Genomic DNA, 14,733 nt, shown 5'->3' on the forward strand with positions numbered 1-14,733 from the left:
GACAAATACATCTAGTTGCAGTATTATTACAAGTTCATACAGCACTAAGGAAATGGGCAGTAATCAGATTTGATTCAATGAAGGGGAGGTTAGTTCCAATATTTAGATCAAGAGCATTTTACCAGCATCAACATACCTCTTTCCCCATCCCCTTTAAGGGTATAATTACGTACTTATATTGTATACGTATATTAAAAAATCTTAGTGAAAGACATTAATAAAGTACTATATTACTGTGCGTTGTTTACTGTTACCATTAGTTTTCTTTTGATTTTGGCAAACACACAGTTATGACTACATATAAAAATAGCAGTACAATGAAGCAGTACCACTATTAGTTTCTCATTTGTTATCACTGACCTTATAACTTAAAGGATCTGGATTCAACTTCAGAGTGAGTCAAGACGTATAGGTAAGCCTCTTTACATGTGCTAATCCTTCTTTTATCTAGCAATAAAATGGATACCTGAAGTTAGTTGTTACGGGTCGAATCCTAGGAAATAGGACCTGTGTACCTCATCAGTAACAAGGCACACTGCTTGGTTTTCTTGGGTTAGATTAAGTTATGACTCTACAGGGTTAATCCACAAAAAGTCATTGTCTTCCGCTATAATAATAAAATTTGGCTCTTTTTTACGAAAAAGACAACTCAGGGAACACTTTCAATACAAGTTTATTATTAATAACAAACACAATTCTATGCTAGTAAAGTTTAACTTAAGAATTTTGAGCAACCTTGCACTTTGAAAACAGACATTTTTACAATATAACCTCACTAGACAATGAAGCAAAATAGTCTATGTTGCTAATGGTACAAAATATCGACAAGTTGATGATTAAGACAGGTCAACATTTGGGTATCTTTATTATTGAAATGTTTTACCTGCACAGTAAGTAGGCTTCTTCAGATACAGAGACACCAGGTGTAATAGTGAAATGAAGGTGATGTAATCAGTCTGTCGACCTTGAAGGAAAAGCATTAGAGGTGGTCAGTTCCTCAACCTGAGGAAGGTTCAGCTCCATGGTCTGGAACCGTATAAAACTTCAGCTTCATATTGTTACAGACCATGGAGATGAACTTCTCCAGGCTGAGGGACTGACCACCTCAAATACTTTTTCTTGAAGGTGATGGACTGATTACATCACCTTCATTTCACTACTACACCTGCTGTCACTGTATCTAACTGAAGAAGCTTACTGTGTAGGCAAAAAGTTTCAACAATAAAGATACCCAACTGTGTATCATTAATGTATCTTAATCATCAAAACAGATTATGCTGTAAATCCCAGTGGTTCCAGGATTAACAATGGAGCACCAGCTTCTGTATAAGAACAAAAGGCTGTCATACAATGGAAAAAAATACATCAAATGCACATTAAAAAACTGTTTGGAGGAACAAATAAAATGTGATTCTTCTAATGTTTCTTAATACAATATATAGCAGCATGTACTGCAAAGACCAATGATATAATACACTATACTGTACAGCAAAATGCACCATACAAACAATGACACAATACAATATATATATATTTACATAGGACAATGCACTGTGAAGAACATTAACATGATATACTTCTCAAAGACTAATTAGGCAAAGTCAAATCATGTTTTTGTAATTCAGAATTACATTTCTTGGGATACATATAGTATATGAAATCAAGAGTACCCTTGAAATTACATATTGTATTTTCTATATTTACATATTAAAGTGTATTCTTGCCTTGAACTGATGTCAACAATTTGATTTTCCCTTATGCTATTTTTTAAACCTCTATGCTAATAATTAAACTAAATATGTACATCTTTCTATGTATCTATAAAATGTGCAAACACTCTAGAAGTGTACATGTGCTCATCTCTTTTCAGGAGTTCTCAACTCAGTACATGATTAACACCACTACAAGATCAAAAGCACTCATAGAAACTTTTGCCTCAATATGCTAGTACAGTACATGACTAGTAATGAAGTGACTAGGTTTTTGTATGCAGCAATAGTGTACGTTAAAAATATTCTCGGACCCTCTCAGATTTACGTCTACGTACATACAAAAAATTCAACGAAACTTGCCTGTTCTAGTAGCATATAAAACAACAATACAAATAAAATTTAATGCTAACTCTTAAGAACTTATTAACAATAGTGCTCCAACAAATGATACAAGTTAGTAAGCATAATGCTAATTTCATATTCCAGAAAGAAATTTTACTAATCTGTTCATCTACTGTGCATATAATGTACAGTATCATTTGTTCCTACAATTATGTTGAACAATGCCCACAAAAGAAAACATCATTATATTAACATTTTTCATTAAAAATATTAACAAAGGAGAAATGAAACTGAAAAATTACCTCATTTTTTTTTAACTTAATCTTGGGTGATTACCCTTTAGTTTTTAATTACTTGTTTAATTCTTAAAGGCCTATGATTATCAGTGATTCTTGAAATATTGTGATCACTATCCATTGTGATCCAAATTTTCTTTGATTTGCCAGGACCAAAAGAGAAGCCTCTCTTCTATACTAAGTTTATAGGGCTCCATTACAATCTCTGGTAACCAAAATATAAGTTGTCAAACAATCTAACAGAAAAGTTCAAAATGAGGGCCAAGAGTGCATGAAAATGCAGCATCATACAGCAACTCCTATGATGTAACTAAAGATGAGAGCTATGTGGAAGTCACTGTTAGTAAATGTATGAGCTGCCTGAAATATGATCAGCCTCTGTAACATTCTCCATTGGCTGTCTAGTGGAAAGGAAAACAATGATACATTGAAATTCATCACTTTCACTAGCATTTGGTTCAACTATTTTTTTTGCAGACACTGTACAAGGTATGGTGATACTGACAAGATCTGGAAGAAGATATATATATATATATATATATATATATATATATATATATATATATAAAGTTATGACTATTAAGAAAATAGTCTTCTTCCACTACTTAGTAGTTAATGAAGTAACTTGTCTTCACTGGACAATTCCGTTTAAATAACTTCATACCGATAATCCGGAAAATTGTAATAAAGAATTGTAAGTCTTCAAAAGAGTGTGGGGAATCAAACTGGGACAAGCCATTGCTCTAGCTCTAGCTGCTCTAGTCAGATAACTACAAAATAATGTGATTGGAAATTGGTAATTTGGCCAATTTAGTGCAAAGTTCAAAATATTCCAATTTCAAAATAGGGTCCAGAATAAACAATGCAGGTATTCCTGGCACTAAACTAACATTTCCTCTGTTCATCAGTTATGTTTTCAGGCTTTACAAATGAATTCCATTTTGATTTTTAATTCACATAATGAATTTTTATTCAAACCAAAAAATAGAAGATTTACTGTCATGCAATATTGTAATAATTGTATAAATAATATCAGCACATTTGTGAATGTATATTAGACCCACCAGCTGGCGTGTATTAGACGTGTGAGGTCATCTGTTTACTCTCGAACATTGGCAAAAATATAAAATTTCCACTACTTTGAGCTCAGTTCAAGCCATTTTCAATACTAAAACCAATCAATATCATCTCTATTTCTATAATATATCTTCCATTCTATCAAATGAGACAAAGAAATCGCAAATACAACTATAAAAAACATATGAAAAAACACGGCAAAGTTGCTGTTTTAATCGAAAATTACGGTCTCAGTTTTTTTTCTCTCATTATGCACTGTGTGCTGCAGGATTTGTTTTATGTGGTGCACACATACCACATAGATGTATTCTCTCAATCTAGGCCCAAATTTACTGCTCACAGCTTATCAGAGTGAGCCGAGCTCATGGCGTTGATCTACGGTTTGGACCCTCAACGTAAAGCCGTAGATCTACAGCACGGACCCTCAAAGGGTTAATCTTCCTAGTGTTCCCAATCTGCAGACAACTGTCATTACAATGTACATTACAACTATTTTACAGAAAATGATATGGACTCGATGACAAAGAAGAATAAAAGTCACAACAATATGGCTGGAACAATTCACAAATAACCCACACCTGGATCAGAAACTTCAGACAACATTTCGGTCCTTCTTGAACTATTATCAAACAACAACTTGATAATGGTCCATGCCTCACACTTGCTCTCTGCAAGAACTTACATACAAGGCAGCAAAGGAAGAGAGAAATGAGATAATGGAACTCAATGAAACTATGATCCAACTTTACCTAAGTCAAAGGTAATATTTGAATATTCAACTTTATTTGAAATTAAACAAAGAAAAAAAAAAAAACTAAAGGAATTAACATATATTTTATGCAGACTTTCACACATGACGAAATTATTAAAAAAATCAAAGTTACTGCTAATTATATGGGATAAAGCAAAAATTTCATATAGTCGGACTTGAGTCCTGGAAATGGGAAGTACAATGCCTGCACTTTAAAGGAGGGGTTTGGGATATTGGCAGTTTGGAGGGATATGTTGTGTATCTTTATATGTATATGCTTCTAAACTGTTGTATTCTGAGCACCTCTGCGAAAGCAGTGATAATGTGTGAGTGTGGTGAAAGTGTTGAATGATGATGAATGTATTTTCTTTCTTTTTTGGGTCACCCTGCCTCGGTGGGAGACGGCCGACTTGTTAAAAAAAAAAAAAAAAAAATTAAAAAATTGTATTGAAGCAAAAAACAACAAATTAAAACAGTGCAAACTGCAGCACTGAGACAAATGTGGTTTTTAATACAAAATCTGTGATGCCAGATATGAGAAATTAAGACGAAATAACCACTCATAAAACAGTAAGGAAACCAACATTTTAATATTCAGATAGAGTAATTTTTTAAGGGTTGTTTGTATCCATATGAAAGGCATCTACATGTCATATTAGGAGTAAATATCCTAAAGTGTTTATAATACTACCACACACTAAAAACAAGACCACCACGAGCATTATGCAGGGTCAGAGAATCAGTGTTGCAACTTTGCTATTGATACTCTAGTTCCTTAGTGCTCCTAAAGGGAGAAAACCTGGCAGCTACAAACTTCAGAAAAGACATTCTGAACTTATTACACTTAATTGATAATTTTTTTTATACCCTACCATTAAATAGTGAGAGAGTCACCATCTTAGCCAATGTACATGCTGGGTGCTGTTGCAATATGCTGAAACCTTTCTGCATTGTTGCTGTTGATGTATACTGCAACTAGAATTCTTTCTACATGCACTTTCAATGTCACTGTCATTGCTATCTCTCTTAATGGGCCCCAAGACATGAAATACCAAGAAAAATGGGTGTGCTATACCCCTCTAATACCATCTACTGGTATCTATGTTGGTTTTGTTCAAATATATGAACACTCCTGAATGAATCTTTTAACTTAAAACTTATTTTGTGTTTGGGTTCCATGTACCACTAACAAGAATAGCAACCTGTTGACATTATCTTTATTAACACCAGCATTAGCCTGTTAGATCACTTTTTACTTAATAAGTCATTCCCCTGCATACCTATTTCATTGGTTCATACATCTCTTTCCTGAAAAGGATTAGATAGCTCCTAAAGTGCCTCTCCCTGTTTTCTATCTCGACTATTAACTTCTCATCAATCAGTGAATGCCAGTTCTTAGCCCTGTACACTTACCCTCACTGACTCAAATCAAATATAAAGGTAGCGTATCACGTTGAGTACCGTACTATTCATACAAGTGAGCAGTTTATGTCAGATGTCTAATATAAATGCTGTATGCCCACCAGGCAGTTCGAGAGCAGCAGGGACCTGTCACCTGGAGGAAACCTGGCTGTCCATATTAGCACAGTGACAGACACAAGCTGGAGATTGGTTTTCCTCATGAGCAATGTAAAGAAAGTCACCTTACCCTGCCAAGGCTTCGTCTGCTCGTTTCCTCCAGTATGGGTCAGAAAATGAATAGGTATACAGTACCAATCATTTACAGAAACCTGCTTATCACTGCCTTTTGCATAAGGGCAATAAGTTGCAACTAACATGCTATGATGACTAAACCTATATTTGTACAACCCTCAAAAAGGTTTAAGAAGCCCCGAATAAAAACACTCACCCCTGGTAATCAAACGAAATACACAAACCCCCACTGCAGGTTTATCAAACATAAGGGCTAAGCAGTGGCAGCTTGTCCATAGGAGCTGCAGAGCTGCAGTCCCCCCAGATGCTCACTGCCAGACGTATGACTTCATCAGCCTTACGCTAAAATAATTTGCAACTGACAAATATATTACAGGAAAAATCTGTTGTATGTTTTCAATGTATTTATAAGCGAATTTTAAATATTTTGTTGAAACGAGATAAAAAAATGATTAAAAATAGAAGTTTGATGTGGTATGACAGCATAGGTATTACTGGTTTTATGAGCCACCACTAGGGCTAAGTATGTTTATGTACGTGGAATCTGTGTTTTCATTTGCTGTAGAAATCTATACAGGTGACTGTGGCATAGTAACTGCTCTCACTGTACACTCACAACCCATGCAGCAAGAGAACATGTGCAGGAAGTTTGAGCATAAGTCTCTGAGGTATGAAACACATAGCATTCAGTGGCATGACTAAACCACCAGTTTCTCCTAATGCACAAAATGTAATGGAGGTGCAGAACCGACAGAAAAATGAGGCATTACATTTAAACTGCATTAATAACATATAGCTATCAATGGATTTTTATTATCTAGCAGCATGAATGTTTGTGTGAACACCACTGGCACAAAGCAAGTGAAAGAGCAGCATGTGCCGGTCAAGGACCATGCAACTTTAGCTTACAGGACCCGGGAGTTGCCTTGTGGCATTACATTATCTGATGAATTCCTTGTGGCATTACATTATTTGATGAATTCCTAACTAGAATTAGTTTTGGGACAGAATAAATAACTCACTAGAAAGTAAAGTAAAAGGACACAAGTGCAACTAATGTGACATTTTTATTGTGGCAACGTTTCGCTCTCCAGGAGTTTTGTCAAGCCATTACAAACTGTACATGGACACAGGGTATATATAGGCTCAGAGTGAGGTGCAATACTAGTGGTAGTGGTGGTAGTAGTAGTAGTAGTAGTAGTAGTAGTAGTAATACAATAGGTTAGAACAATTAACTCACACATGAGTAAACGGATATAAAAGCTATTACTTGGGTAACATAAAAATAGATTAGACAAATATTTGGAGGTGGGATAGAGGCAGCCTGTTTCAGTGTTCATTCTCTGTAATGTGCTTTGTGTAGTATTAACAGGAGCGACTATATGATGGCAGGGTTTACTACACAAAGCACGTTACAGAAAATGAACACTGAAACAGGCCTTCTCTATCCAGCCTCCAAATATTTGTCTAACCTATTTTTAATGTTACCCAAGTAATAGCTTTTATATCCTTTTACTCATGTGCGAGTTAATTGTTCTAACATATTGTATTAGTATTACTACAACAACAACTTATATCACTACTACTACCACTAGTATTGCACCTCACTCTGAGCCTATATATACCCTCTGTGTCCATGTACTGTTTGTAACGGCTTGACAAAGCTCCTGGAGAGCGAAACGTTGCCACAATAAAAATGTCACATTAGTTGCACTTGTGTCCTTTTACTTTACATATTGTCGGTAATTCTACCAACTTTGTCACTAGGAAGTGTAAGAGAGAACTTGTAGCACTGTTACCAGCTACATTACATAACTACTTTTTTTAAATTAATACTTATTTGTAGCTTCAGGAGCAGAGCTATGCTTGTGGTGTCACATTTTCAGTGTTTAATAGATCATAAACCAATTACAATTTCTTGTGGTTGCAACATTTCCTACCTCCTCTTGCATCTCATTCCAGTATTCACTAGGTGAATTTTTTTTCTAATATCCTTTTGCCACCAAAGAGCAACGTGTATTCTGTAGCTGTTATGGGAACTCAGATGGTGTATCTAACTTGTTTTTTAGAAATGACTCAAGAAAACAAACTGATTACCTACAGTTAGGTACTATTGTAATACACTTCTCCCTAATTAACACTTATTTGTTATAACATCACAAATACAGTTAACTGGACACATTTCATGGTTCATTACTGCAACACAAGTACCATAATTTTTTATATAGTACAGCATAAAATATATTTAAGTCACTTGGTTTATTAGCAGGTTTTTCACTAAAAAGTGTTTGTAATAAATACAAAAAAAAAAAAAATCATTTATTTTCCTTATTTATTTTGATGCTTCAAGAAATAAGTAGCTAAACTAATATGTGATGGAATACGAGTCCCCAGTATTACTGACAAAGTGACATGCTGCTCACGACACGTTAACAAATTTACAAAAGAAAGATAGAAAGGTTCTAAATCTATTTTATTTGAGAATAATTGAAATTCCTTATAACTACAGCAGCAACAAAATGTAACATTACATATTTTATTTACACAAGCACAGTTATGAGTTATGCAAGTCAGAGTAGTAACACTCGCACACTATCCACAAATAAATGTATGTACAGGTATTCACTACACAATAAGTACAAACAATCTGCATGAAAATGCTACATATTTGCACAATTTAACGCACACACATACACTGACTCGACCCCTGCAACCACACACAGATGAGTACATATGTACACATGCATGCACACGCACATAAACAGTTTAAATATATTAAGAAATGTTCTCTACAATAAATACACTGAAGTGAAAGAAAATCTGGTTTATAATCAACCATTTTCTAATGAGCACTTGCCACATTGTACTAAATCAATTAGTGTTCAAGGGTCTTGCTATAATAGATCACCAGCACTCTTTTAAGAATTCTGTGTTTTCCTTCATTAATAGTTTTTGTGACTACAGCATTTATCTAAAAATATTTGTTGTTTTCAAGAGATATTGAGATAGTCTGGCTTGATTACTACACACTCATTGCCAGGAAGTTCACAGTGCACTCTCTTCACGTGAACATTGAGATTTCCCTTTTGAGCCGAGCGAAATGAACAATAGGGACATGGAAAAGGCTTCTCACCAGTGTGCTTACGAAAATGCTGTCTCAGCCACGATTCACGATCGGTGACATACCCACATTTAGGGAACAAACACCTCCACTCCTTGGCTTGCCGAATTTCAAGGTCCATGCGACTGTCGGCCAGCTGAGGAATTTCCATCCCATACTGACCTAGAGTGCATGAGCCTCTTGGTACACCTCCCTCAGAACAAACAGATCCTCTCACTCTATGCACTGTGTCTTCGATCAAATCCTAGAAGTAAACAGACAATCATCAGGTCGATGCTCGAGTAATTACTAGTTACATTACTATAATTTACAGGGACAAACATATTTATTTTCAACCAGCAATTCTTCTTAGCAAATATTAAAAAAAAATTATACATGAAACTAACCCAAGATACTGCTTGTTTTCTAGAGAATATTTCTGAGGCTTAGATGTATGCTCATCAGGTATATAAGAGGCCCCATTATGAAAATAAGGCACAATACTGTGACTGAAACATCATAAACTGTGACTGAAACATCATAAGCTTCCCACTTCTAGGTGTGGGTTATTTATGTATAAAGGGCCTTTGGGGTGGCACTCTGTATTCTTGCCCATATTCACACAAAGCAGCTGCAACCTTGAATAGGAATATTCAAGACAGAAGATACTGACATGTGGTTCCCAAAAGTTTTCATGCTTTATACTTTTTTTGATAGTAGAAAGCTTGTAAGAATTATGAGTGGTGTCCCAGTGTACCAAGAGAGTGAAGTGAAGCTTGCACCAAGGACAAATTTCTAGTGGCTTGTTAGAAGTCATTTTGAGTTTTGTATATGTTCTACACTCGGGTTTGCAGCTTCAGTTATCTCAAAGGTTGCAAGATGGTACAGGGAAAGAAGAAAATAAATCAAAGCTTGGGTAGGAATATGGTAGCTTTTCAGGTTTCAATAGTGAAACAAGAAAGGCAAGTGAAATCTCAGCAAAAATGAAGAAAATAGAAATATCAAACAAAGAAAGAAAACAAGAAAAACTAACAATAATTTTCATGTTGTAAAATAGATTTAGCAGGAATTAGACATTAAACTGGAGATGGTGATGAATGCAGTAAAGCAGGATTTGACAGACCAAGGATAAGCAAAATTTAACATCCAGGAAAAAATTAACAAATTAGAAGAATATAAATTAAAATATGTATAAATGATTTATGTATATAGAGTGCAGAAATTAAGAGAGAAATAACAGGCTATCATAAGTGTTGCAGCAAAATATAAGATACAACAGCAAATAACAAGTTAATGAAAGAAATACTGTATTAGAGAGATATAAAACTTGAATAAACTGAGGTAGTGGTCGTGTTCCTGGACAACTGCATGTACAGTGGTAGTGTTCCTGGACAACTGCATGTACAATGGATGTGTTCCTGGACAACTGCATGTACAATGGGTGTGTTCCTGGACAACTGCATGTACAATGGATGTGTTCCTGGACAACTGCATGTACAATGGGTGTGTTCCTGGACAACTGCATGTACAATGGATGTGTTCCTGGACAACTGCATGTACAATGGGTGTGTTCCTGGACAACTGCATGTACAGTGGTAGTGTTCCTGGACAACTGCATGTACAATGGATGTGTTCCTGGACAACTGCATGTACAATGGGTGTGTTCCTGGACAACTGCATGTACAATGGATGTGTTCCTGGACAACTGCATGCACAATGGGTGTGTTCCTGGACAACTGCATGCACAATGGATGGGTTCCTGGACAACTGCATGTACAATGCAATGGATGGGTTCCAGGATGGGTTCCTGGACAACTGCATGTACAGTGCAATGGATGGGTTCCTGGACAACTGCATGTACAATGAATGTGTTCCTGGACAACTGCAGTTAATGTATATCACTGAAAATCAAATAAAAATTTACATGGAAAAACGTGGGTTCCTTAAGAGGCACTGTTCCATAATTCAATTTTCTTTCATTTCCAGTCACTGTTCTGTACAGTAGATCCCAACTTACGAACATCTGAGCTATGAACAACTGCACCTACAATCGAGGTACTTCAGAACTACAGTTAAGAATGTTAAGCTACAGATACTAATAATGCAAAGAATCAAATAAATTTTTTCCATAAAATATTTTTCTCTTATTTTTTTTTTTTTAACAAATGCATTCATATTTTGTTCATGTAAGTTTTAAGAGTGTGTGGAGGGTTCATGTTCATTTGGTAGAGATTAGTCGAGCACTTAAGATTTAATAACGATTTTATTATTGCTAAATAATGATTTTTTTTTTTATTAATTAACGTAGTTTTTTATCAAATGCATTGATATTTTGAGCATGTCCATTGGATGCATGTGTGGAGAGTTCTTGTTAAAGTTGGATAATTAAATACATATTTTTTACTCCGTTTTTTTCACTTATGTTTTGTGTACAGGTTTCTCCTCACTTTACATGGGTTTGCTGTGTGCAAATTTGCTTATATATAACTACCATATTTCTACCAGAAATTTGTTACATGCACAGTGCTTTGCACAGGACGTTGTGGGAGCAACAACACTCCATCAAAATACAATATACTCATTGTGGAAAGGAGACACTTGAGATATTTCATCTTTGGAATAGGTTTCTTCACTCTTCTGAAGAAAAGTCTCAATAAAATTCCTCTCTATAGTTGCATCCTTTTTGCCATTTGTCAACTTTGTGCCATTTGTCTGTACTGTAGTGATGCTGTGTGTATTGAATTAATGTTGTGTGTATTTGTAGTGATGTTGTGTTATTGTGGTGATGCTGTGTGTATTATAATGGTGATGTGTGTATTACTGTGGTGGTGTTCATATTATAGTGGTGCAGTGTTTACAAGTAATGCTAACATCTCAACTTCTTTTTAAAACTGTCCCTGCTTGTCTGCAGTTGCACTCACCATAATGGCTTCTCAGCAGTCTACTAAATCATCTCCTAGCCCTGTGCTAGACCCACTGAAGAAACACAATAAGATTTCACTAACACTGGATGTCAGCAGTGGGTACGTAATTCTTGAAATTATGTTGACGAGACAGTGCGAGTCAGTGTGCGCTCCCCGGGGAGCCCCAAGCCAAGCCAGCATCTCCCTTACCACATCTCTACATCATTATCTTTCCTGCTTTGTATTGCTTAATGCAAGTGGCTTTGTATGCACACTTTCTAGGGGTGGACCCGGGTTTCATGCAAATTAAGCCAAGTCAGGTTAAGCCAATTTCTACAAAACAGCCCAAGCTAGCAAGCCATCTATCTGCCCTGCTTTTAAAATGTCTGTGTGCAGATTTTGCAAGCAATCCAGCCATCCCATTGTGTCCATTATCAAGGAACTAAGCCAGTAAGCCAACCCAGTTCCTGTTAGAAGACAGCTGACTAAGGCTTGGTGAGGGAGCCTGCATATAAATAGTACTATGGCATATATGCAGGTGGTCCTCCACAGTCACAAGGGTTAGGGGATCAAGAACCTCGCGAATGTTGAAAATTCACGAATGTTTGGTGCACAAATATATTGTAGGGAAATATAATAACAGCATTTACTTAGCCTAACAATACTGTTTCCTTAAGCTATTGAACCATGAGCAACTCTTCATCATTTAGGCCCAGTGCATGCTCTTCAACCAGTTCTCTCACCTCACCCTCCTGCATGTCCTCGAACCCTTCACCACCACCTAGTCTTGCTAACTCCACAGTCTTCCTCACGGTTTTGTTAACCTCGTCCTGATGACCAAATCCAACAATCACGCACACACTCTGGCCACAAAGCTCTCCAACAACCCTTCACTGTCTGAGGGTGCAAATCCTTGACACTCTCATGCACTACTGAGAGGCGGTCAGTGATGGTGATTTGCGAATGTTAGAAGCTCGCAAAAGTGGAACTCGCAAATGTGGAGGGTCACCTGAATATTACACAAGTATTGCACTGCTGGATCATCATATGACTAGGATCCACATCAGGAAACACCTGTCCTGTTTCATGACAAACCTACCTAACCTAACCTATTGTACTGTTGACATGGAGAATTTTAAATCTATGTGAAGGGCCATCTGTGCTTGGGCATTTATTCAACGATGGAGAGTTGACCATTAGTTCTATCAAGAAAAATGCTTTGTAATGCAGTATGCACCTCTTAATGCTAAGGTACCTGTATAAAGCAGTCAGAAGCCATTAAGAAACTGGAGAAAATACAAAAAGGCAGTTGCTGCATGTCAGCGTGAGAGTGAAAGAGCGAGAGAGCAAAAGATAAACTGGTAACACTGCAACAGTTACACGAGTAATTCCATGCTACTGGTGAAATTGCAGACTATTTTGCTGAAAGAGACCTGACACATCTATCAGCATTGCTGTGAAAGAGACACTGGTAATGATGATTATGCCCTATATTCAGCAGTATAAAGTACTGCAGGGTAAAGCAGATCAGACACACTACATAATACCTGAGAATTCTGGTACAACCATCATCTACGTACTGACACTTCTGCATTGACATCAGCCCAAGAATCCCAGTCATTAACTTCAGCTCAAGAAGCATAACCATCCACCTCAGCCCAATAGCACCATATTAACCCTCTCCACACCTTTCAAGAGCATTGACATGCACCAGCAACCAGAATTAAAGGTGCAAGAAAAAAATTATTTGACAAATTTTTTAACACAGTGGTACCTTGACTTATGAGTGCCCCAACTTAGGAGTTTTCTGAGTTATGAGGCATTGCTTGGTCGATTTTTTCCTTTGAGTTGCGAGCCAAAATCCGAGTTACGAGCGAAAAAAAAAAAGTTACTGAAAAAAAAATATTTACGGAAAATGACATTTGGCAAGAACCCCAGCACAATGAAAAGTGGTTTTGGGACTTGGTACTTATAAAACAATGTTAGCGTGATGTTCTCTCTGGAGGTAATCATGTAATTATCTTTAGTTATTCTACAAAAAAATCTAGTTGCTAAGTTTTTGACATTTGCAAAATATTTTGCCCTTTACTCCTACACAAATCCCAAAATATTTGGAATATTTCCAATATTCCACAAGCCAATTGTAGAACAATCACTTTTTTTTATGATTTCTGTCATTATTATTGCATTTACTTCAATAATAAATGGTGGGCTTCATGAAATACGTAAATAATTTACTTCCGAGATATTCACACATCACGGCACTGGTGATCTAGTGCAGTTAGCCTCTCAAAAACTCCATTTTCTCTTATTCTGGACCAAAGAACACGTTATAGGAAGGAGCATTAATAATTTTATATGCTCGAACTGGTCCTGGACACTTGCCATATTATGGCCTATTTTATTCATTCTAGAGTATATATCATGTTTTTATGTTACTTATCATGTTTATTGTGTATATTAGATCAATTCTGATAGATAAATACAGTGGACCCTCATTTTTCGTAAGCATCGGAAGTCGTAATTTTTGAAAAATGTAACGTTTTGTCGTCAAAATATTGACTCGTGAATCGTTTGACTTGCAATAGTCATTCGTCCCAGACGCGTACGAGCAGCCCCGACGTGGCCATAGTCAGTGCCCCATTGTTTATCAGTGAGTGAGCACGATCCCACGCATTCATACATTTTGTAATATTCCATTCGTTTTAGTGCTTGCAACTGCTAAATAAGCCACCATGGGCTGAAAGAAAGCGAGTGCAAGCCCTTTGGTAAAGAAGGTGACAAACGTAACAGAATTAAAGAAAAAGATTGTAGAAAAATACGAAAGTGATGGTGGTAGTGATAGTGGTAGAGGGTGGTAGTGATAGTGGTAGAGGGTGGTAGTGATGGTGGTAGAGGG

General features: G+C 36.4%; 1 protein-coding gene across 5 annotated transcripts in view; it reads right to left on the minus strand.

The window, feature by feature from the left end:
• Nucleotides 1–14,733, minus strand: part of LOC128695380 (longitudinals lacking protein, isoforms H/M/V) — a 73,256-nt gene that overhangs the window by 35,892 nt on the left and 22,631 nt on the right. Inside the window, exon 6 of one of the 5 annotated variants that reach the window (XM_053785924.2) lies at nucleotides 8,965–9,196. The exons of 3 other annotated variants lie outside the window; for them this stretch is intronic. In XM_053785924.2, the coding sequence (XP_053641899.1) occupies nucleotides 8,965–9,196 (232 nt within the window). Of the gene's footprint in view, nucleotides 1–543; nucleotides 9,197–14,733 lie in introns of those variants that run through there. One more of the 5 variants, XM_053785922.2, reaches the window with a different exon arrangement.

The sequence above is a fragment of the Cherax quadricarinatus genome, chromosome 50 (genome assembly GCF_038502225.1).
Source record: "Cherax quadricarinatus isolate ZL_2023a chromosome 50, ASM3850222v1, whole genome shotgun sequence".
Classification (NCBI taxonomy): Eukaryota; Metazoa; Arthropoda; class Malacostraca; order Decapoda; family Parastacidae; genus Cherax; species Cherax quadricarinatus.